The 22233-nt window shown below is 55.7% G+C and overlaps 1 protein-coding gene and 1 long non-coding RNA gene across 3 annotated transcripts; one reads left to right on the forward strand and one right to left on the reverse strand.

Annotated features, from left to right (window-relative positions):
* Window positions 1–672: 672 nt before the first annotated feature.
* Window positions 673–6235, reverse strand: EN1 (engrailed homeobox 1). The gene is made up of 2 exons (XM_035008175.1): window positions 4875–6235; window positions 673–1767 (listed from the first exon to the last, which is right to left on the reverse strand). The coding sequence occupies exons 1-2, from the start codon at window positions 5719–5721 to the stop codon at window positions 1451–1453; spliced, it is 1164 nt and encodes a 387-aa protein (XP_034864066.1). The 5' UTR covers window positions 5722–6235; the 3' UTR covers window positions 673–1450.
* LOC118012538 lies at window positions 5381–22204 on the forward strand. 2 transcript variants are annotated; one of them, XR_004679744.1, is made up of 3 exons: window positions 5381–5442; window positions 18896–18958; window positions 21147–22204. It is a non-coding gene; the product is annotated as an uncharacterized LOC118012538 (long non-coding RNA). The 2 variants fall into 2 exon arrangements; XR_004679745.1 differs by lacking the exon at window positions 5381–5442 and adding an exon at window positions 16636–16777.
* The last annotated feature ends 29 nt before the right edge of the window (window positions 22205–22233 follow it).

Raw genomic sequence — 22233 nt, forward strand, 5'->3', positions numbered from 1 at the left:
CCCTGGGCTATGCCTGACCAAGAGAGGCCGCCCTCGACCTGCCGCTTCGCGAACGGAATCACTTCTCCGAACTAAGAGCGGTGAAGTCCCGGCGGCCTAGAGACCAGGCCCAGAAGCCCGGCCCAAGAGCCCCTCGCCCTCGTGGGCAGCTCAGCCCTGGAGGCAGCCCCTCACCTCTGCCGGCCTTGGGAAGGCCTTGCGCTTCTGGAGGGGAAAACCTCAAGCAAAACCCGCATGGGGTTGTAAGGGGAGGAAGGACAGAAAAGGGAAAGGTGCAGGCCGAAGCAAGGAGCGGGGCAGGGTGAGCAGGAGGAGGGCAAAGCCAGGCTGCGCCTGGGCCAGCACAGGGAGCAGCCAGACGCCCTGGCAGTGTCTCCTTAGTCAGGGCTCGGGTTTGTTGTTTTTTGTTTTGTTTTGTCTTTGGGCTCCTCTGGACGCCATCAGAGACCAGGAGTGGGCCTCCGGACCCTCCAGACCGGGACCTACCCGGCCCTGGGCCGCCTCTACCGCGGCGCGCTCGTCTTGCCGCCGGTACTCGTCGTGCGATGATCGCAAGGCCGGGCCGGGCCGCCCGGGGCTCGCCGCCCGGTGTGTGCGCGATGCGCGCGGGGCCCTCGCGTGCCCTGCGCCCACGCCCTCCCCGAGCCCGCAAGGAGGAGGGCCGCCAACGGCTCGTGAGCACAGTGTACACTTTATTTCAGACTACAGGTTTCTGAACATAATAAAATCTTTGGCTTGTAGCGGCGGTTCAGTCTCGCAGTCTGTGGGGTCGTATTTCTCAACAAGTCTCCGGAAAACGAAAGGGGAGCAGGACAGACCGACAGAAGGGGCTGGGGAGGCGGGGAAGAGGCGAAGGGCAGACACGCGAGGAAACACACTCTCACGCACACAAAGAAAAGTCCCAGAGAAACGAGGGCCAGCGATGCGGGGCGGGAGGCACCGGAGAAGCAACAACATTCAAAAGAAAAAAGGCAATGAAAACGAAACTGGGCCGGGGGCAGCGAGGCGGAGGTGGGGGATAAAATAATTATAATAATTATAATAATTATAACAATAATAATAAAGGAGATTAATAAAAAGTCCAGCAAATAGAGATCGCTACACATATTTCTTTTCCTTACCTGAAATTAAATATATACAAGGTCGTAAGCGGTTTGGCTAGATAGAGCTTTAAGGAGTTCGCAGTTTCGCCCCTTATACTGTGAATAGAGAATGGATCTTATTTTTCGATAGCACCTGTCCGAGTCTTTCTCCCTTTTTAAAAATGTTTCGTTCAAACGTGACTCTCCATTCTGAGAATCTCTCTCTCTCTCTCTTCCCTGTTGCTCCCTCCCTCCTGTGCGCGGATTCTTTCTCTCCCGGTGTGGGGCCGGCCGGGCGGCGGCGGCGGCGATGCCAGGAGGTGGCGCGGGCGCGGCGGGCGGACCGCGCGGCCCCAGCCGGCGGGCGGCTACTCGCTCTCGTCTTTGTCCTGGACCGTGGTGGTGGAGTGGTTGTACAGTCCCTGCGCCATGAGGTGCAGCGCCAGGCCGTTCTTGATGCCCGTGGCTTTCTTGATCTTGGCGCGTTTGTTCTGGAACCAGATCTTGATCTGGGACTCGTTGAGGCTGAGCTCCTGGGCCAGGGTCTGCCGCCGCTGTTCGGTGATGTAGCGGTTCGCCTGGAACTCCGCCTTGAGTCTCTGCAGCTGCTCGGCCGTGAACGCCGTCCGCGGCCGCTTGTCCTCCTTCTCGTTCTTCTTCTTCTTCAGCTTCCTGGTGCGCGGACCTGCAGCGGCGGAGAGGGCCGGGTGGGGGTGGGGACGGAGGGCAGAGGGGAGGGGGGAGAGGGCAGAGGAAGCCGTGAGAATTGCAGAGCCGAGCGGGGATGGCGCCCCGCGCTTCCGGGGCGATAGCCGAGGCCCTGCTGCGCCCCTGGCTCCCTCCCGCCAACTAGCCCCGAGATCAATCGCCTGGCTGCTGGGGTCGCCAAGTTCTCTGGGGGGCCAGAAGGGCCGCGGAGGAAAACCGGCCGAGCTTGTCCGTGCATCCCACACCCCAATTCGCGGAACCAGAGAGCAGCGTGCCACGCTTAAATCCCCTAATCCAAGATGGAGAGATATTTGGAGACCCATCCGGTGGATCCCAGAGTTGGAGGTCAGGGGCCTGCTGTCTTCACAGCCCTGGAATAAAAAGAGGCTCAAGCCGGGGCCAGTGAAGACACCGGGCAGGGCTGCCCTGAGGGAATGGCCAGCCTGCAAACTAATCCTCCCTTCCTCCTCAAGAAGCGCACCTACGCCCAGCACTTACGATGATAAGATCCCCTCTGCTTGTAGCTATTGACCCCAGAAAACAGGGGGATAGGGAGGGGACTGTGAGGGGCTTGCCTAGATCCAAAGTCTTTGGTGTATGTTCTCTGGGCTCCTCCTTTCTCTTTGGCCTAAAGGAAGCCCTTTTTAGGGTCCCAGGGAGACATTAACCACCCCCTTCTCTGAAGGCGGAACAAGGCTTTCACCCAGTTGCACACCTTACCCACATGACCCTGGTCTCCAGGGTTCTCTGCTTTGCCCCTTGGATGGTGCCAGTAAGAAAGAGAGGACCCTCCCCATTCCTCCACCTAGCTGTACAGGCAAGGTCTCCCTTCTCTCTCTTTCGAACACATAAGCTGCAGTTTCAGGATTGAAAAGTCCTGTATAACAAAAACAGGCCAGATATGCTTCCCTTGCCCATCGATGACATTTGCAAGGAGACTCCATCGGTCCTCCCCCCATTCATGAGCAAAATACGGGCAGAGGGAGAGAGACGGAGGGACAATGTGGACAGAAATCGGTGCTTTGCCCCTAAGACGGATATGGGAAGAGGCCCCAGCAAATCTCCCCAAGAATGTGAAGATTCTCCCAAAACCTAGTGTGGGAAGAGAGCTGCTGTGGAGCCCAGCCCTGGAGAGAGGAGGGGGAAAGAGGAGACAGCCTTTAAAGCTGTTCCTCAGCCTTAGACCCAAGTTTTCCGGCATTTACTTGGTGGGCCCTGTCGTGGTTATGGGAGCTTCCTGAGCCATGTTAAGTCCCTGTCCGGCCTTTTAATATCAGAAACTGTCTGGAAAGAAGGGTCTTCACCAGCATCTCCAAACCTAGCAAGAGGGGCAAGCTGGGCTGCTTGGCTCCGCGGACAGGCCAGCGCCTGGGGTCACCAGCTGTCCTGTGACAGAAGAGTCCAGGCCTGGCTGACTGCAGCGACTCAGGTCTGGGCTGAGGTTCGTCTCCCTGAACTGCCCATGCAGGGGACGGGAGGAGCCCGTCCCCTGCCTCCCCTGGCACAGAAGAGGGAAAGCGGCCAAGAACAAAGGCAAGGCCCACTCCTAAGCGCCGTGCGGAGAGAACTGAGAGGTGGGGTGGGGAGGAAGGACGGCCTTGGTTTAGATTAATAATTAGCTGAGCGGAAGAGATGGTCCAGGAAATGTGCACATCTCCGGAAAGGCCTCGCTGTGCGTTGTGCGTCCGGGATGTTGTGAGAGTGTTGTTGTGTATGTGTGTGCAGAGGCACGGATACTTGTAATAAAATCGTAGCCTCCTGGCCAGCCTGAGCCGCCCAGCCTGACAGCTCAATCACTCTATCCATCAGGCGAGTCAATCAAAGCAGCTTTTCGGAGGTTCAGGGAGCCCGACGTGTCAATAACGGGGCTCGAGATGGCGGGGGCTGATAGCGCGCATCGATCCGCGCCCGGCCGGCAACCGTGGGGAGGCTGGACACCAGCCGGAGTAGAGCGGCGCATGGCTACGCTGTGCCCGGCCTCCTACCGGACCCGGGTGCCCGAAACACCAATTGTAGGCCAGAACCCCTGCCGTCCTCCTCGCTGCGCCCACGGGCCTCTCTGGCGCTGCCGACCCGGGAGGCGGGCAGGCCCCAGCCTCCTCTCCTGGGGCCTAGGACTGTCCCAGCGCAGGTCTCTCGGCCTCGGGGTTTCCAAGCGCGAGGAACACGCGAGAAAAGGGCCGAAGGAAGTCGAGAAAAACAACTTACAGCTGGCAGAAATCTGCTAACTGGCAGATACAGGGAAGAAAGGAGTGAAAGAAGGAGAAAGGGCAGGGCCAGAGGGTGTGCGCGCCGCGCCACGGAGAAGCTGCCGAGGAGGCTGCCAATCATGCCCCGTGCCCCCGCGATCTGGCCCGAGCCTGACCGGTCTCCTCTCCACTCCCACTGTCTGTGAGCTCTAGAGAACCAGGAGCCAGGGCTCTCTCGGCACCGACCGTTTTGGCAACTATCTTTCCCTGGATTCTACCCACCCGGGTCAGACTCCCTAGCTTACCCGGCCTGGGGAAGAGGCACGGCTATCAAAGGCTTTTTTCTTCTTTCCGTGTGTCCTCCAATCTATCTCACTGTAAATGAACTCGCCTCAGAAAATGTCGAGACGGTGTTTGTGTTTGTAAGAACACAAGGTGACGATTATTTCTCTGATCAGAGCCTGGCTCCATTTCGGCCTCCGCAGGACCTGGCTAGAGGGATTTCAGACCCAGACCGCTAGGCCCACCTTCCCGCCTGCTCTAAACACCTCTCTCCCTGGAAGAAAAATCAATGGCTGATTGTGTTTTTTCTAAGAATAATAAAGGTAAAACACAAAGGCCCGAGGGGCTCGGAGTTCAACACCGAAGGAAGGATCGAGACTCGAGCTTCCCGAGCCAGGAGCTGTATAGCCTCTCGAGTGGTGGCCACAGAGGCCAGGAGCGCAGGACTGGGGGCACACCCGGCTGTGACTGGGACGGGGGTCAGGAGGAAGCAGGCGTGAGAGAAGAGAGCACCCAAGGCCGGGTCTGCTCTCCCCAGCACGGCGGCGGCTGAGAGTTCTGGGGGCGTCCACGGGCCCGAAAGACATGGCGCAGCCCGGGGTTGGGTACTCACCGGAGGACGGGCGATCCGAGTAGCGCGTGCAGTACACCCAGGCGGGCCATACGAGGGGCTGCTGCGAGTCAGTTTTGACCACGGGCCCGCCGTTGGCTGAGCCCATAAGCAGGATGGCGGGGTTGCCATGCTCCGGGTACTTGGCACCCTGCGCACTAGGGCTCCCCACGCCGCCTCCACTGCCGCCGCCGCTGTCCGAAGGCTTGGCCGCTGCCGCTGCCGCCGCCGCCACGGCCGCCGCGGCCGCCGGATTCCCGGCTTTAGACGCACCCGCACCGCCGCCGGCGGCTGGCGGAGAGCCGTCGGGTGGGCCACAGTTCACGTCCGGGGCGCATAGGAGCGAGGCGGCGCCCGGCGCCCGCGTGCCCAGCGGATGGACAGGGTCTCTACCTGCACCGGTCTGGCCTCTGTCACGCTCGACCCGGCCTCCTCCTGCGCCTCCTCCGGCCGCCGCTGCCACCAGGAGCTGCGGCGGCGGCTGCTCCTTTTTGCAGCCGAAGTCCGGCCTCAGGATGTTGTCGATGAAAAAGTTGGTGGTGCGGTGCAGCTGGGCCGCGGGCTGCGGCTGGTGAGCAGGCGCCGCGAGATGCTGCGGCGGCGGCGGCGGCGGGGGCGGGGGGTGCGGGGGGAGGTGCGGGTGGTGGGCCAGGGGCGGCAGGCAGGGCGCCGCGGGCGGCGAGGGGGGCGCGGGCTGCGGGGACACGGGCACGCTGTCTCCATCGCTGCCGCTGCTGCCGCTGGCGCCGGGGCTCAGGCTCAGGCTCAGGCTGCCCGGGGCCGCCGCCACCGCCGCCGCGCCGAGGCCCGAGTCGCGCTGACTTTTAGGTTCCGGCTGCTGTTCTTCCATGCTCGGCCGCCCCGCCGCCCCGGCCGCCGCGCCGGCCCCCGCCCCCCCCGCTTCGCTCCCCACCCCACTTTGCCAGCGGCCCGTGGGGGTGCGCGGAGGAAGGAGGCCGGCGAAGCCCCAGCGAAGGCACGGGGCGGGTGCAGGAAAAAAAAAACCCAGGCGTCTGGCCGGGATCGCTCGCTCTTATCGAGCAGATAGATCTCGCTGTCTCTCCCTCTCTCTAATTTGTAGACATCCAGATATGGAGACACTTGGCTATTTCTTTTTTTTCTTTCTGCAACCAGATTCAATGATTTGTTTTAAATGGGGAGTAAGCCACGGCCAAAAAAAAGAAAACAAAAAGAAAAAGAAAAGAAAAAAAGCTCCAAGGAATTTTTTTTCTTAAAGGGAAAAAAATAGTCTTTAAAGTCTAGCCATCTTCCTAGGCAGTAGTGAGGGGTTTGACTTCCCCGAGTGTCACGCTAAGCTGTGCCCAGAGCGCGAGGCTGGCAGCGCCTTTAATCGCCTTTGCTTTTTTTGCAGGGAGAGCGCGTCTCCGCCAGCGCCGGGGCTGCCTTTTTTTTTTTTTTTTTTTTTTTTCAAATCTCTGACAGCTCGGATCTTTGCACAAACTCTCTCGCTTAAAAAAAAATCACCCAGGCACACTTTTTGCCTTCAAACCGGAAGCACGTGAGTCAGGCCGCACGTGTGCGGGGCCAATGGCGAGCCAGGACTCGCGCTGACACCCGGGCCTCGGCCCAATGGGCGCGCGCGGGACTTTGCGGATAAATAATCCGGGGGCGGCGGCCGCTGGCGGAGAGGGGGCGCCGCGGCTAGGGCCCCGCGCGTCCGGCCCGCCCTCCCCCACCCGCGCCGAGCCCCTCCCCCTCTTTCAAGCCGGGACCGAGAAAGGGGCAAAGGAGACCAGGGAGGGGTGGATTTCGGGGTGTAGGCAAATAGAGAAGCAACTCCATAAACAACTTGTTGGAGAAATGCAGGATTATGGGTGCGTGCGCGCCGGGCACAGGGTCAGGAAGCAGGGGGGCCTCGGCTCTTTTACATCCCTATGCCTAAGAAACTCAGGCTTTTATTTTCTCTCTTCTTCTTGTTATGAAGGGTGAAATATCAGTATGTGTGTGTCTGTGTCTGTGTCTGTGTGTGTGTGTAGGGAGAGCGGTGAGACGAAGAGGGTCAGAGATGTGAAAAAGACCAAGAGTTGGTTACTTTCAGAGAAGCAGTTTATTTTTTCATAAATAGCAAACTCCGGAGGCCAGCTGCGCCTAGCTAGCGTCTGTCTGTAGGTTTTGCAGTGCATGCCGGCCAGCTGCATTGCGTGTCCTTTCCGGAGTATCCGTACTCCTGTCCTACCCTGTCCGGACCTTCGACAACCCCCGGGAGCTGTCCTGACGCCATGAAGCCAAGCCCAGAGGGCGCGAGAGAGCCCGAGCGCGGGTCGCGCCAGGCGCCTGTTCTTTCCCTGGCCGCTGGAGTCGAAGCCATCCCGGCATCGTGGAGTTGTCCTGGGCGGGCCCACGGGCTAAGCAAGTCTGAGTGCCGATGTGCGCGAGGCACGGCTTTTGGGTTCAGGGCAACCTCCAGTTAGATTTTCCTGGGAAGTGAAATCAAACAAATGAAAGTACTGCACCCTAAGTGTTAGTCCTAGCCAGCTGACGATGTGGACGAGTTTACCCCGGTTGCCCAGATCTCTCTGGAATTGCTCCCGACTCCCTGGAGGCCTCTGGCTCTAACCCCGCATTTTCTTCCCAAGCTTTGGGGGGAGCGCGGAGGCTCATGCCAATTCCACGCTCGCGGAGACCCGTCTCCATTCCGCTGGGCTCTTTTTCGCTGTTTCCTGGTCGAGGTACCCTAAAAGTTTTCCCGTCGCCAAGGATGGCGTGAGGGGAGGGGAGGCGCTGGACACCAGCAGGGTTTGTCTGCCCGGCTGTTTTGGAAGGCCAGGCTCAGACTGTCCTGAAGCCTGCGGTGCGGGAGAGTGGCTAGGAAGGCTTGGGCAACTTAGGCCTTCTTAGGGATGTTAGCTTGGAGCTCCAGAGAACCTGTTCTCCCTGTCCGCCATCCTCAACTGGGACGGCGGAGAAAGGGTCTCTGGGGATATTGTCTTACAGGACAATACAGAATAATCCCCCATGCCCCGAAAAGTCACAGAGGGTTAGGAGGAAAATAAAACGAAAACCGCAAAAGGCCGAACCACCGCAGGAGCCGAAGTTTCTCCGAGGGACTGGTGGAGAGCGAGAGTTCGGATTGCCCGCTGCATCTTCGGGTCAGCCGAGGGGCTTCTTATACCCGGGGCTCTCACAGATCCCGGTTAGACCTGCCCGGCGGCCTGGGGGCTGCCCGAACCATTTTCGGGAGCGCTGCGCTAAGCAGGCCGGCGGTGATGTCCTCAACCCTCCCAAGCTGCTCCTCTAACCCCACCTTGGAGTCTACCGGGTCCTCTTCAGTTCTACACCCAAGGGGTCCCCGAAATCTCCCGGTGCCCCCACCTTTTCTCCCCGAAATGGGGGTGGGATTTTATTTATATTTAAGTTCGCAAAATTGAAATCTTTATCCCGCAAGCGAGCGTGGGTACTTAATTAAATTCTAATTAGGACACTATCAATATCCTATTTAGCCGCGTAGCTTTTGTGCGCCGCCGTCCCTTTCAGCGCCGTAAATAGGGTCTCGACGCCTTATCTCGCCTGCAGGAGACGCCTCGAGAAGGGCTGCGGAAGATAATTTATAGGTTTTAATTACTCTTCATTCCGCCTGATCAGCTTGGCGTTCATCACAGGCCTGTGAATAAAACCCTGGTCAAAAGCTCTGTCACATCGCGCTGGCAAGACGCTTAATCAAAGTGAGCGGCCCCGCGCGCCGCGCGGCCCGGCTCTTCCACGTAATTTCCAGCCAGCTGATAAAGCCAGCTGAATAATGCGGCGGCCCTTTGGAGACACCATTTACAGAAATGACTTTATTGACGGCTTAACGTCGGTAATTCATTTTACCTTTCATGTAGTGGAGCCCGGATTTGTTACAGTAATGGGATGATAAATGCACCCGCGGCCCACGAGCTCAGGCTGGATTAGGCGGCGCTCCGGCGCGCTGCCTGGTCCCCCCCCACCTCCCCCAGGCCGGGCCTGCGCCCCCCATGCTCCGCACCCAGCACCGTCAGCTCTCCACGGCCCCCACCCGGGCCCACGCCCTCTTCTCCGTCCTGAAAATGAACATACTATGCTAGCGGGTTGGTGTCCAAGCAAGCCGGACAGTGAGGTGTGTGTGTGCTGAGAGTGAGCAAATGTTGGCCGAGATGGGTGTGTGAGGGGGTCCAGAGGACTCGGAGAGGGCTCAGGACTGGGCGTGTGGGTGAGAAAGTACCGTCAGGGTGAGTTGTATGTGGGTAAAGGGGTTGTGTGTGGATGGAGCCATGGGTGTGCACGTCTGAATACATTTGTGTGGCTGTGCGTTTGGGATACTCTTTTCTGCCTTCGAGAATTAAGGAATTTCTTCCAACTTGATAGATATCCAGGTGGGGATGGCCAGCAGGTAGATTGACAGGAAGCAGGTGGGGAAATCTACAAGGAAGAGAATGGAGTCCCTTTCTCCAAACGCCCTCTGCTTCTGGGCTAAAGGTATGGAAGTTTGGAGGCACCCAGTGCCCCTTTCCATTGCCTTGAAGTTCTGAGTTGTGCAGTTTCCCCAGGGCAAGAGGCTCCACAGAAGGCCACTGACCTAGCCACATCTGTGTAATAGATCGGCCCCAAGCTCGTTTCCATACCCAGCCCACGTTCAAGTGGAGAATAAGGAGAAAGATGTTTTGTTTTAAATGCTGAAGAGGGGAGCCCCTATGGTTTGTTTCCCCACTTGAGGGAAGGAGGGGGCCCAAAGAGGCTTTCACTGGTGGTGGTGTGGGGGGTGGGGGAAGCAGGATAGAGAGAGACCCCAACCCTACTGCCTCTCTCCCAGTCCCAGACTACTTCCTCCATTTTCTGCATTCTCTGTGGCTAACAGGAACTTCTGTGGAGCAAAAGGCACCTGGCCAAACAGACAGGAAGTATGTTTGTGTGTTTGGGGGGTGCTAGAGAAGTCTGAGGGTCATATAGCAGAAGACTGATGAGTGCTTTTCAAGGTGAAGGCTGAGAAATTATACCTTTGTTTCTCCTCTTCCCATTCTTGCAAAAACCACTTATCAATTTGCAGAGTGGCCCATGGCTGTAGGGGCCAAACCCTGTATTTTTGTCTATTTGCTTGTGAATGCGAGAACCACAAAGAGAGTCTATAAAAGCCCTGATTGTGTGTCTGTGTATTTGTGTGCATGGCAGGAGGCTCGTGTATGTACACTTCAGAGTATACACCCGATTCTGCCTCACCAGCCAGTTGGGCCTGGAGAAATGTGTTTGTGTGGGCTTGGGTGCATGCTGTTCCAAAAAAAGAGATCTCCCGCCAGCCTGCATCTCCGCAGAATTTTGGATCTCGTTTAGACAGAGACAAATGTCATGGTCCTGCCTCTTTCCCCCTCTCTTTTGAGGATGGGTGTGAGGAGAATTGTGAAGGAAACCCTTGCAGCCTGGCCAGGCGTGTGCACGATGGGCCGAGAGTGCGAGCGTGTTGCATGCACACGGTGGTAATCGCATTTCGAGTGTAGATCAGATGGCGGTGGGGCCTCGTGGTGCGGGACATGAATGAGTTGTCGCAACACAATAGCGTGCAGCCTTCCTACGGGGACTGGGTGACCAGCGGTTTTGTTGGGAGTGAATGCGAGGAGATTTCTGCTACAAGTGCCGCGGTATTATTATGAGCCAGAAGGTCAGACTATACATTGCAGGTCCCCAAAGCCTATAGACCTTGGGAAATGTGGGGCCTCGAGCCACGTCATTGTACCTGACAGTCCTTTCAATAGACTAATTCAATTAGCGCTCTTGGTTTTGGTCTTCATTTGGAGGCGATAATAATGTGGGGGGTGGGTGGGTGCAGGGGGATTCCTTGGGTATTGGTTAGGGATCCTAAGCAATTCTGCCCGAAGCTTGGAGTGGGACTGGGGGAGGCGGCGGAAGGGCAAAAACTGAAATGGGTGGGGGGATGCGTGGGAGGCAAACCATGGAAAATAGAATGCTCCGTTGACTCTCGAAATTGGGGCGGCAGCTTTGTTTGTAGATGACCCAGAAGACTGGGGGGGGTGGATGGGGGGGGAATTTCTTTTTTTTTTCCCCCAGTGGGCATGAAATACACCAGTAAATGTCCAGGTTCCTAGAAATTTGAAGGAAAGAAAAGAAAAGAAAGGAAGGAAAGAAAGAAAGGAAGGAAAGAAACAAAGAATGGAAAGGAAGGAAAGAAACAAAGAATGGAAAGAAAGAAAAGAAAGAATGAATGAGAAAGGAAGAAAAAGAAAGAAAGAAAGGAAGGAAAGAAGGAAGGAAGGAAGAAAAAGAAAGAAAAAGAAAAAGAAAGAAGGAAGGAAGGAAAGAAAGAAAGGTACGCGCTGTTGGAGGTTGTCCCCTTTGGAAATTTCAATATTTGGATTTATGTCCCCACCATTCTGCCTTCCCACAGGGTTTTCTCCCTTTTATCCGAGGGAGCAGTTCAGGGCACGGACGTTTTTTGTTCTAGAAATGGTTTGGTTTTTTGTTTGGGGATTTTTTTTTTTCCCCCTCTCAAGCTGAGAAAATTGAGCCCTTTCTTCACTTGACTGTGGGAAATGGGGGAAACATTTCAGTGGTTTCGTAAACTGCACCTGGTAGTCAGGATTCGGAAAGGGCTCCCCGGGCCCTGGTTTCCTTATTGAGCCCTGCGGACTGCCTAGCGGAGCCAGCGCCGGGCGTTCTGGACGCCAGCGCGCAAACACCCGACTGGTTGCGGCTGGCGGGTTGACGAGCCGCGTTAGGGCTGCGCAGGGGCGTTGGAGAGCGAAATGCAGGACCCCGAGGCTCCGACTACGGGGGAAGGTCTTCCCCTTCTCCTCTGTATCCCTAAACCACTCTGGAGCTGTACCACACAGCTAGCCAGGCCCCTGGAGCCAAAGATTTTAGAGCTCATGGCTCCTAAAAGCAAGGCAACCACACACACTCTCACTATATTTTTTTCTTCACTTTAATCAGACATCCTGCTTTTCTCCTTACACCGAATTCCACCCAAATGCCAAAACTGAAACGCTAATGGTTTTTCCTCCCCCACAAAAATAATAAAACCCAGAGTAAATTCAGCGTCTAAGCTAGAATTTTCTTCTCTCCTTTATTTTGCTTTTCGTCCTTTCACCCCTCCCCCTCCCTAGGAGGTTCCCTTAAGCCCAGGCACCCTAAGGCCGAGGGGGCCCCTGGCCCACCCCAGTCCCCACCTGTCCAAGTGGCGGCTCCCACCTCGATCCTGCTCGGCGCGGGTCGGAGTCCACACCGACTGGCCGTGTGCACGCCAGTGGGTACCAGTGTGGGAGCGAGTGAGGAGGGGCCAGCGCGGCTTCTGGGTTCTGCTGCCCCCTCGGCTCAGTCCATGCTCCCCGGGAGGTCCGGACCCAACTTTAAAGTTGGGGACAAAAAACAAAAAAACTCGAGAAAAGAAGAAAAACCACAGCATCCAAGTCCTTTGCATAGGAATACCCCTGCAGCTCCGAAAACCGCGTTCTTTCTGCTTGCCCCAGAGTAAACTGTCCCTCTCCTTCCCTTGACTCCCATAGGGGTGAGAGGTGTCCCTGGAATCTTCTCCCACTGACGCGGGAAAAAGAAGCAAAAGTCCGCGCACCCAGCTCTCGCTGCTCTGGCTCCTGGCCCGCGCCTTCCCGTCTCCCTCCACGCGGACCCCAGAGCGAGAGCCAGGCCGCTCCCCGCTTTCGTCCTTGGGGACGCAGCCTCCCGACCCTCATCCCGGAAAGGATGCGGGTTATGCTCCGGGCTCCAGCCGAGGTCGGCGCTGCGGGAGGCTGGCGGGGAGGTGAGGAAGGGGAAAAGTTTAGCCAGGAAAGGGAGCGGGTGGTGAAGGGAAGTCTCAAGAGCCCCAAGTGGAGAGGGAAAGGGACAAGACCCCCACCCCCACGCCACCCCACCCCACCCCACCCCACCCCACCTTCTTTCCTAGACTGGATCGCCTGCGGATGAGGTGGGAGGGGAGGGGTCACTGCAATGCCGAGGCCTTCCCGGGCCACCTTCCCTGTCCGCTTGCTCCTGCAGAAACAGGGGAGAGGGGCGAGTGTGCGCCGCGCGCGTGCGTGTTTGTACGTGACTGTGTGTGTGCAAGGCTCCAGGTGAGTGCGTGTGCCTGTGTGTCCGGGTGTGCATGGAAGGATTGTGTGCATTTTCTGTGTCCCGTTAATCCTCGTGTGCTTGCGCTATGTTCGCGTGTGCAAGTGCTGTGTGTGCATGGGCTCTGCACCGGTGTACGCGCCTGTGGGTGTCCATGCGTATAGAGTCTCCGTGTGTGCGTTTTTGTGCGAGCTGAGAATGAGAGAGCAACTCCCTTTACAGAAGGTTTGGAAGTGCTGCATGTTAAGTCGCAAGGATCAGAGGGCTCTGACCCCCAACCAACTGCTCACCTCCCATCCCTACCCTACCCTCCCCCCCTACCCTAGACCGTCCCCGCCTCCCCGAAGCTCCCCTGTATTGGAACTATGCAAAGGCAGAGGAGGCATACGTTGTTTAAACGTAGATTAAAACAGCTACTGGTTTTCTCTTCCCCTCCAAGACCCACCTCTGCAGCTTGGAAGCCCTAAACCCTGACTGGGGGGAGGTGGGCACCACGTGGCAAAGTCAAGATCAAAGGGACCTCAGGGAGCACCTAGACCCAAAACCCACTCCACAGATGCTGCAACTGAACCCAGAGAAGGGAACGGACTAGGTCAGAGTCCCCTCAGAGGCCATCACTTGTCCCAGAGCTCGCCAATCCCAGTTCCAAGCCATGGGAGTTTGAGTTTTGTCCTGTGGTCTAAATCCCAGGTGAGAGCACAGGGATGAGATGAGGGATAGTGGTCTCCTTTCCCTGGCTGCCAACCTGTTCCATTCACCTCTGGGTTCACTCTCTCCCCAATATGTGTGTGTGGTGGTGGGGGGGGGGGGTGATGGGGACCTAAGGCGGTATCTCTTGGGGTTGGGAATGCAGTGGGACTCGAGGGGAAGACACAGTCCCTCCTTTGGTAGGGTCTCACTCCAGGACCTTAGGGTCTCCCCGCCACGGGGTTAGCAACTTCCTCTTCGCCCCCGCTTACCTTCAGAACTTTCCAGGCTTGAATGGTACTGTTAGGGATGGGGGGGTCGGCTGGCCTCACTTCCTGCGGGGGAGGGGGGAATGGGGCGTGGTGGTAGAAAACCGATCCCAAAGCCATTCCATGCACGTCCTTCCCCTCCCGCGCCAAGGATGCCCGTCCCAAAATTGTTATGCAAAGGAGTCAAGTATGTGATCCTCTGGTGATCAAAGCGGCAAAGCTAAATATTAGAGGAGAAGAATGGATGAGCAGATTAAGAAACCCATCTCGCAGACAATTATCGTCGCAATTGAAAAAGCGCCCTCTTCCCCTTATTCTCCCCCCACCCTCCAAATATAAAAAAAAATTAGGTGAAGGATAGGAGTTGGGGATGGTGGCTGAGAAAGGCGGCAGCTGAGTGTGCATGAATGAGCGGGTGCATGCACGAGTTTGTTTAGGGAATATAACGCCCCCTAGGGGTGACCCTAGTGGGTCCTCGTGTTTTCTCTGGCCGAGCGGGCAGAGCCCCGCCCTCCGCACCCAATGCTCATTCACTCCTTAGGGCGTGAGGCCTCTCTGAGCCGCAAGGCTAGAATAGGGTTTATAGGGATTTTCTTTTCAAACCATTCAGCACCCAGCCTGAGCTCCCCTCGCTACACCCCTTGCTGTCCCCTTTCTCGGGGGAGGGACCCTAGGCCAGCGGTTAGGGCTAGGAGCAGGGTCGAAGAGGCGCTGGCGAATTCCCGGCCGGTTTTCCTGTGAGGAACGCGCCACCTGTCGGTGATTTTGGATAACTGCACCCGTATGGTGCTCAAGGGAGAGGTTTGTGATTGAAGTCCCTGGATCGGAGGGGGAGAAATTTGGCCTCCTTCCTGAAGTCAGCCAAAGCCGGACCGAGGAAAGACAACGGGATTCCGGGAAGGGATCTTTCTTGGGATCTCCTCGCCTCAAAAGAGTCAAAGCTAGAGAGAAAAAAACCCACGAGGGGCTCTTTGCTCTGTGATTCGGAAAGCAGAAAATGCCTGAGACACAGTGGAATGGGCGCTGCGTTGAGAGTCAGGGACTGGGTTCCTTCGCCCCCTCTGTCTGCCATGTGACCTTGAGCAGGCCCCTGGTTCTCTCTGAGCCTGTTTCTTTCTTCTAATCTGAGGGAATTAGATTAGATTGATCCCCTCTCTACTCTGACCTTGAATCTAGCATTGAATCTCAGCCGTAAATGTAGATATCTGTGTCTTATCTTCTTTCTATTTCTAGCTTTAAATAGATCCTGGACCTTTATATGCGATTTATAGCCTAATCTCTTATACGTATTTAATGTATAGTTGCTTTGATTATATCACTGTTTTCTCCGTTGTCCAAGGATTTCATTGGATGGGGGTGAGGATGTTTCTTGGCCGGAATTATCTTGGTAAGTGCCCATTTATTAAAATCTTTTTAAAAAAAGAATCAACAAAACAAGAAAACTTTGTTCACTTTGCAGTGTGAACACGCTGGGGAGGACCCATGAGGTGGATCTGTAAGGAGGACCCGTGTCATGGGGCCAGTGAGAACATAATGGATGCTAATGTGGAAGGCTTAGGCGAGAAGACCAAGGCCCCAGATTTGGGTCAGTGTTAAAGAGAGGACCGAAGAAGAACCGAGGCCAGAAACAAAGCTGAGGCCACGGACACCCTGAGTCCACCTCCACCCCCGGGACTGGACTGGCCCCTAATCAGAGGCTCCCTCACGGACAGTGTCCAGAGAGCCGAAAAAGCAAGAGTTAAGACCAATCCCTCAAACCTCAAACCACTTCCCCTTGAACCCTCCATGAAATTAATAAAGCGCGGAAACCGGAGGGGGCAGGCGGCAGTCTTTTGCTTGAGTTACCGGGAGATCGCGCATAACTTCCGCTTGGAGTTGCATGTTTGCGCAGCTGGAGGAAAGCGCGGGTTTCGTGCGCTCGGTCCTTTCCGCAAGGCCTGGCCCCCAAGCGTGGGGCAGCCGGGCCGAGTTAGGCGTTTTGGGCAGCCCCAACCGGTCCGCGCCTGACGGAGCAGCAGACGGGTCCGCTAACCTAGTCTTCGGCTCCCGAAGCAGCTCCGCAGCTGAGCGGAGGTCCCGCATCCCTTCCCCTAGGAATAAGAAACTCCCCTGGCGACAATCAGAGGAGCTGCCACTTTGAACCCTGGACCCTTTGCTTTCCGAATGGAGAGGACGTTTCTGGTCTTTCCGTCTGTGAGTCCAGGAATCGTTCTGGGAGTGCCGGCTCCTCCTCGGACGTTGGTGAATTTCAGCGTCTTGACAACCCGCGCACAAGCGGGATTCAGGCTTGGGGTTAGTGTTCCTATTTAGAGATGGAAAAATCGAGGTCGGGAGGTCTGATCATTTGTCCTGTGACCGGCATTCTGAATGCAAACCGAGGCCTGAAGGCTTACTTGGTGGCTTTCCCTGACGTCCCGATGGTCTGTGTGGTTCAGGATTTTTCACCGGCTCTCTGGAGTTCCAGTCCCACCGGTGGCCAGGGGTTTGGCGATTCTGGTTCCTGGCGCCGCAGGACTCACACAGCTTGTGATGGCGCTTTCCCAGCCGCTCAGCCTTGACTCTTGGAATTCCGAACTTCATGCCTTCTGGCGTCCGTGTAGCGGTCCTGCCGTCAACCGCCTCCCCACGAAACCAGGTCGGCCTGGGAAATCGGGAGCTGCAGGCCTGGGCCTAGCACAGTCGGCACACTGGGGTCTGTGGCGAGCCCGGCGTGGAAACTGTGGGCTGAGGGTGGTGGGCGCGTGGACATTGTCGCCGGCCGGACAGGGAAACAGCAGGGACTCTGTATCTATCCTGACAGTCGTTGTGACTCTCCCAGGCGGGCCACTGGAACCGTGACTTCAGGAATCAGGGTCAAGACCCCCGGGGGCGAATGCGTTCCCAGGAGCTGACCAAGAGGTGGGAACCTTCCAGAGCCAATTGCAAAGTGGCCGGGGCTGGAGCCCACTAATGCCAGCTACAATTTGTGCTTCTCCGACCAACTTCAGTGGGGGGACTCACATAGGAAAACGATCGGATTTATTTTAAACATTTCTCACATTTCACTCAGACCTTGCAGGTCTACAAAGGGGAGAGTGGTAGGGAAGAGAGAAAGAGACTAGGGGAGAGAGATGGGGAAAGGGAGGGAGAGGGGAAAGTTAGGGATAGAGAGAGAGAAGAGGGAGGGAGAGAGCAAGCGAGCGCAAGCGAGCCCTTCCTCCAAAAGGCAAGGGAAAGAAGATAGAGTAGATAACCAGTATTTATCGGGTGCTTGCTCTGGGCATGGCTCTCAGCTCTCCATCTGGGTTAGCTCATTCAATCTTTACTGTAATCTATTGGGGTAGGTAATATCACCGTCTCCAGCTTACAAAGGAGGAAACTGAGGCACAGATAGTCATAAACTATAGTTTATGACTATCCCAAGAAAGATCCCTTCCCTGAATCCTCAAGGGCATGTCCCTAGCAAGCCGGAACTGGAGAACCCAATCTGTCCCCAGCTCTAGAGGAGAGGTGGGGACCAGTCGGCTCAGGGACTTCTCGAAGTTGCCCCCAGGCCCCAAGGAGGACGAGGATTCTAATTTCCCTCGCACAGACGCAAGGCCTCAGGGATCCCAAGCCCTGAAGTCAGCCGCGTTCTCACCAGCCCCGCGAGTTTGGCTGCGGGGTCCGTCCGGTGAGCCCCCAGCCCATGCCTTGCACGCCGGCCCCAGTCCTGGACCGAGAACTGGAATCCCAAAGCCTTGGCCCACTGCGGGGAGACGACCTTCGGCTTCCGTCGCAGTGAAGGGCCCCGGGCCGAGAGCAGTGCGGAGGCCTCAGCCTCTCCTGGCTGGTATTGTCTGTGTTCTTTCTACGTGCTCCCAAGCACAGGGAGCGCAGAAAGCGCCCAGCATCGACTCGGCCTTGGTTGTCTGCACCAGGCGACGGGGACAGAAATGCTGGTCTGGGCAGGCCCGCAGGCCCCAGCTCCTGCCTCCAGGAGCCGGCTTCCAGGCTCAGTGGCTGGTCTAGGTGTCTACTAGGGGGTCGCCAAAGCCCAGACTTTTTCGGACTTGCTCCTGGGCAGCAGGCGAGGACCTGATTGGGATGTGCATGGAACTCTGGTCCCACAAAGACGACAAGTCTCTGAGCTTCCCCAGACTAGCGCTTCCACTGTCTTGGCAAGGATAAGAGAGGGACCCCAGGGACAGTTGAGGCCTGTGGCAAAACCTCGAGAACCCAGGGCTCCCCAACCATGCTGGGGCGGTCACCCCTCCAGATCGCTTTACTCCCAGGTCCTGGCAGTCCATCCATGGGTCGACACTAAGTCGTGTGGAGCACCTTTGACCAGGATGGGAGTGGGGATAGGGAAGGAAGGAGGGGACCTAGGTCCAGCATTCCCAGGAGACATAAATCTCTCCACCCCAATCTTGACCCCAGGTCACCGGCTGGCTAACTTCTGGAAACATCACTGGCCCCCCAGAAGCCAGCAGCAGCACCCCCCCCAGCCTGGTGGAAGGACCTTCCGGGCTAGAGAATGGAGGTGCCTGGCTTGGTTTAAGAAAGCACAGGTGTGCAGAGAGGGGCTAGCGTTACCCCTAGGGTGGTGGGAACCACAGCTAACCGCCAGAGATTTCAGTCCTCTTTCCTCACTTGGCCTTGGCTGCATCTACCCCACTTTCACCTCCCCTGAGCTTTCACCTTTAACCAGGGGAGCAGAACCAGAGGCCTTGTACCAAAAAAAAGTCTTATTTTCTCAGAAGTAGACAATAAGCCCTGGGGCTCTCATGGCCAGGAAAGAAGCCTCCATGCTGACAAGATGCAGACTTTGCTAGCCTGCACCACTCCTCTGTTTTCACAGACTGAATTAGAATTAGGATTTGTCAAATACTAAAAGGCTTCCTATCAGAGCTGCCTTAGGTTTGGGACTCACCACCTTGGGATTTTATAGTTACTTTAATGGAGAGGTTTGGAATGAGACTTAAGGGTGTCAGCAGTTTTGAATAAGAGTGAACTTGAACTTGACACAGGTGTTTTTTTGTTTTTTTTTTTTGAAAGGTGTCCGGACCTTGAGTCAAAATACAAGAGATTCCATCCCCACCACACTCCTGGAGGTTCCAGGTACCTTGTTAGTGGGGCCCTGGGGACTGGGGGTACAGAATTTGCAGGGAGCAGGGGGTGGTTATCTTGGCTGGGTCACCAGAGAGAATAAAAGCCAAGCGACTGTGCAGCATCCCCTCTTCTTCATCAACCTTTAGCGTTTCTCTCTTCCCCCTGTCAGTCTCCCAGCTATCAAGTGTGGACTCGACAGGAATGTTGCAAGGAAAAACTAATTAAATGGCAGTACAATGCTTTGAAAATATTAAGTGTCATGTAAATGCCTAATGCTAATAATAATCTTGATGGTGGTAATTATGTGCCAGGAAGCACATCCCAGACAGACCAGCTCTAAGCCCAAATGTGCATGTCTAGGAGAATCCCAGGGAACGCCCATTCTTTCTGTGGTGGAGCCCAGCTCAGAATGGCCAGGTGGAAGATGGGAGCTCCAGGTCTCGCCCCTATCACCTAGGAGGCAAACCAGGGTTAACTTGGCTGCGGGAGTCCTTAAGTTACTGCGCTCTCTGACAGGGGAGCCCCCATCATCGCCTGTAAAGTGGGGAATTTGAGATTCCTGGGGAGTGGCCACTCCCAGGAGGCTCTGACAGGCTCCACCGTGCATTCATGTCAAGGTCTGACCTTTGTGAGCTGGGCACCTTCTGTTTTCCAGAGCTTGGTGAAGACATCACTGCGGAGCCTTTAGGTAGATTGAAAGAGAAGAATGTTCTCTTAGGGACATGCATCGCTCACTCTCCTCTTTCTCTGAACTCTGGGTGGGAGGGGCACGGAGCTCTTGAATCTTCCCTTCAACATTTTTCTAGTTTGATGAAACACCAGGCCTTCCCAGGATTTACAGTTTCCTTATAAGGCAATTTTGCCACCACCCAACCCTCACCCCCATTTTCTCCCAATGGAAGCTTCCAGATACCACTACCACTGGCCTGGAGCTCTAGGGCCCTGATGTCTGCCAACACCAGCGCGGGCTTTGAAGGCAGCGAATTATAGTGAGTCACGATGGAGGCTTTGGGGAATTTCCACCCCAGAAATCACTGGGTCTTTTAGGGGTCTTGTACAATCACCTAGCTACTTTAATGACACTCCCCACCCTTGAACTTGCCCTAATTTCATTTCTTCGTGACTGGGAGAGTAGTTACAAATTTGGGTTCCGCTAGCTGCCTTTTTTTGGTCTTCCTCAATTTAGTGTGAGGTTCAGCTTTTACTGCTATGTGATGACATACCCCTGGCCATTTGGGAAGTGTATGGCTGACTTTTTAAATTTATTATTCAAAAGAAGCAAATTCTTGTCTACATTTTTTTAGAGAGGGGCGCAGGGGCAGAGAGAGTGGGAGAGAGAGAACCTTAAGCAGGCTCCACGCCCAGCATGTGAACCTAACACGGGGCTCGATCTCATGCCCCTGAGATCAGGACCTGAGCCAAAATCGAGTCAGACGCTTAACTGACTGAGCCACCCAGGCGCCCCATCTTGTCTACATTTAAAAACAAAATGCTTTGTTTTAAGTTAGGCTTCAGTAACTCAAAAACACCTTACCTTTAAAAGTAACCCTTTGAACGTATCCTATAGAAACACACACACACACACAAACACAAATGCACAGTCAAAAGAAATTTTGTAGTTTGCATTTCGCTCTTTCCTGTCCAAATCCAGACTTCCCTTTTTTATTTCTTCTTTGTAACGAGAAGCTGGGTGGCCCCGGCCCAGCCTCCTCACACATATTCTAGCCGAGAAATGGTGACGCGTGGGGCACGCAGTTCAGGGCAGGCCGACTGACCTCAGGCCAGTGCTCCGTTTGCCCTGCAGACTGCCCGCCGCTTCTTTGGATGAGGAGGAAACTTTGCATGCAAAATCCCTCTCGGTTCCCAAATGTGACCTTAGGAATGGACAGTTCCTGCAATTCAAAAATAGGATTCTCCCACTGACACCCCCAGGTTCTCAGGCAACCTCCAAGGCATTCGGGCACTTTCTAGGCGAGATGGTACAGTTACTGTCCAAGACCGTGGGACATGAACAGCAGGGTTCCTTCCCTAGCCCCTGGCTTATTTTCCGGGTTGAGGTGGCACCCCCAGTAATCCCTGCACAGGAGTGGGATCTTTGGCGTCTGAGAACCTTTGGGGGGAAGGGCAGAGTTAAGAAGCATACCATCACTTTTGTAACTTTTTAACAAGTTTGTTTTGTTGTTGTTGGTATGCTCAGCCCCACCCGAGACTCCTGCTGCCTCATGAAGAATCTGTTTCCAAATCAGATGAATCACTACGGGAGACACACTCGATGTTGCAGATAAGTTTTTACAACAGCTGTGGAGTCAGCCTGTGTGTTTTTATGAAGATGTTGTTCACCGAAAACATTCCGTCCTCCAGGAATTTCATAGCAAACATGTGTGTTTCACTTTTTGGCATTTGGGCTCCCCTTGGTTGGTGGTAGGGGAGTGTGGGGTGGAGCCCAGGAGACTGAGGGGGGCCCTGGCTCTAGATTACCGGGAAGAAGCAAGGAGAGGATGGGGCTCTGTAGCGAGAGACAAGGCTACCCAGAGCATGTAGCTTGGCCAGCTTTATTGGTGCTTTTCAACACACACACACACACACACACACACACACACACACACACGACTCCCAGTCTTTATTTGACATCTGGAATTCTATGCTGGGTGCTGTGCTTGCTGTGAGCTGTGGGTCCCCATGCATTTTAGTTAATAATTTTGGTTAACTTTAAAAACACTCTGCCCTGAGCAGGCCATTCAGGAAATGGGGCTTCTCTTCTGAGGTGGCAAGCCCTTCTCCCCCACCTCCTCATGGGCTGTCAACACAGTGCCAGGTATTGAAAACCAGTCCCTCCAGAAATTCAGATGTTTCCACACTGTAGGCTGTTTGGCTCTGAGATTTGAAATGTTCAGCATTTTCTCCAGATAATAGCATGTTAGCAGGTCCCACAATAGCCTGGGAGTTTGGGTTTACCTTCCACCTCCTATGGACAGGAGTCCAGAGTAGAGTGGGTCAAAAGTCTGACCCACCAAACTGAAATGCTCCCCAAGCCTGCAGGGCCTGGGGTGGGAGTGGGGGTGGGGCAACAGCTCCTGAAGACATTCTGTCCGGTGGGCACTGCCCCAGCATGTCTAGATGAGATGCCCTGGCCCGGTGTGAGGGTCCAGGGTGGCGCAAGACCAGGGCTTGGAGAGAAAGCAGGCTAGCCTTCCTCCTGCACGTCTCCCAGGGAAGCTAGTTTGATGGGAAGCCTGGCAAATTCAGCTGTCCCCTGAACATTCTCAGTGTGGAGTCAGGGCGGC

This window comes from Mirounga leonina, unplaced genomic scaffold (genome assembly GCF_011800145.1).
Source record: "Mirounga leonina isolate KUSES-001 unplaced genomic scaffold, KU_Mleo_1.0 Mir_151, whole genome shotgun sequence".
NCBI lineage: Eukaryota > Metazoa > Chordata > Mammalia > Carnivora > Phocidae > Mirounga > Mirounga leonina.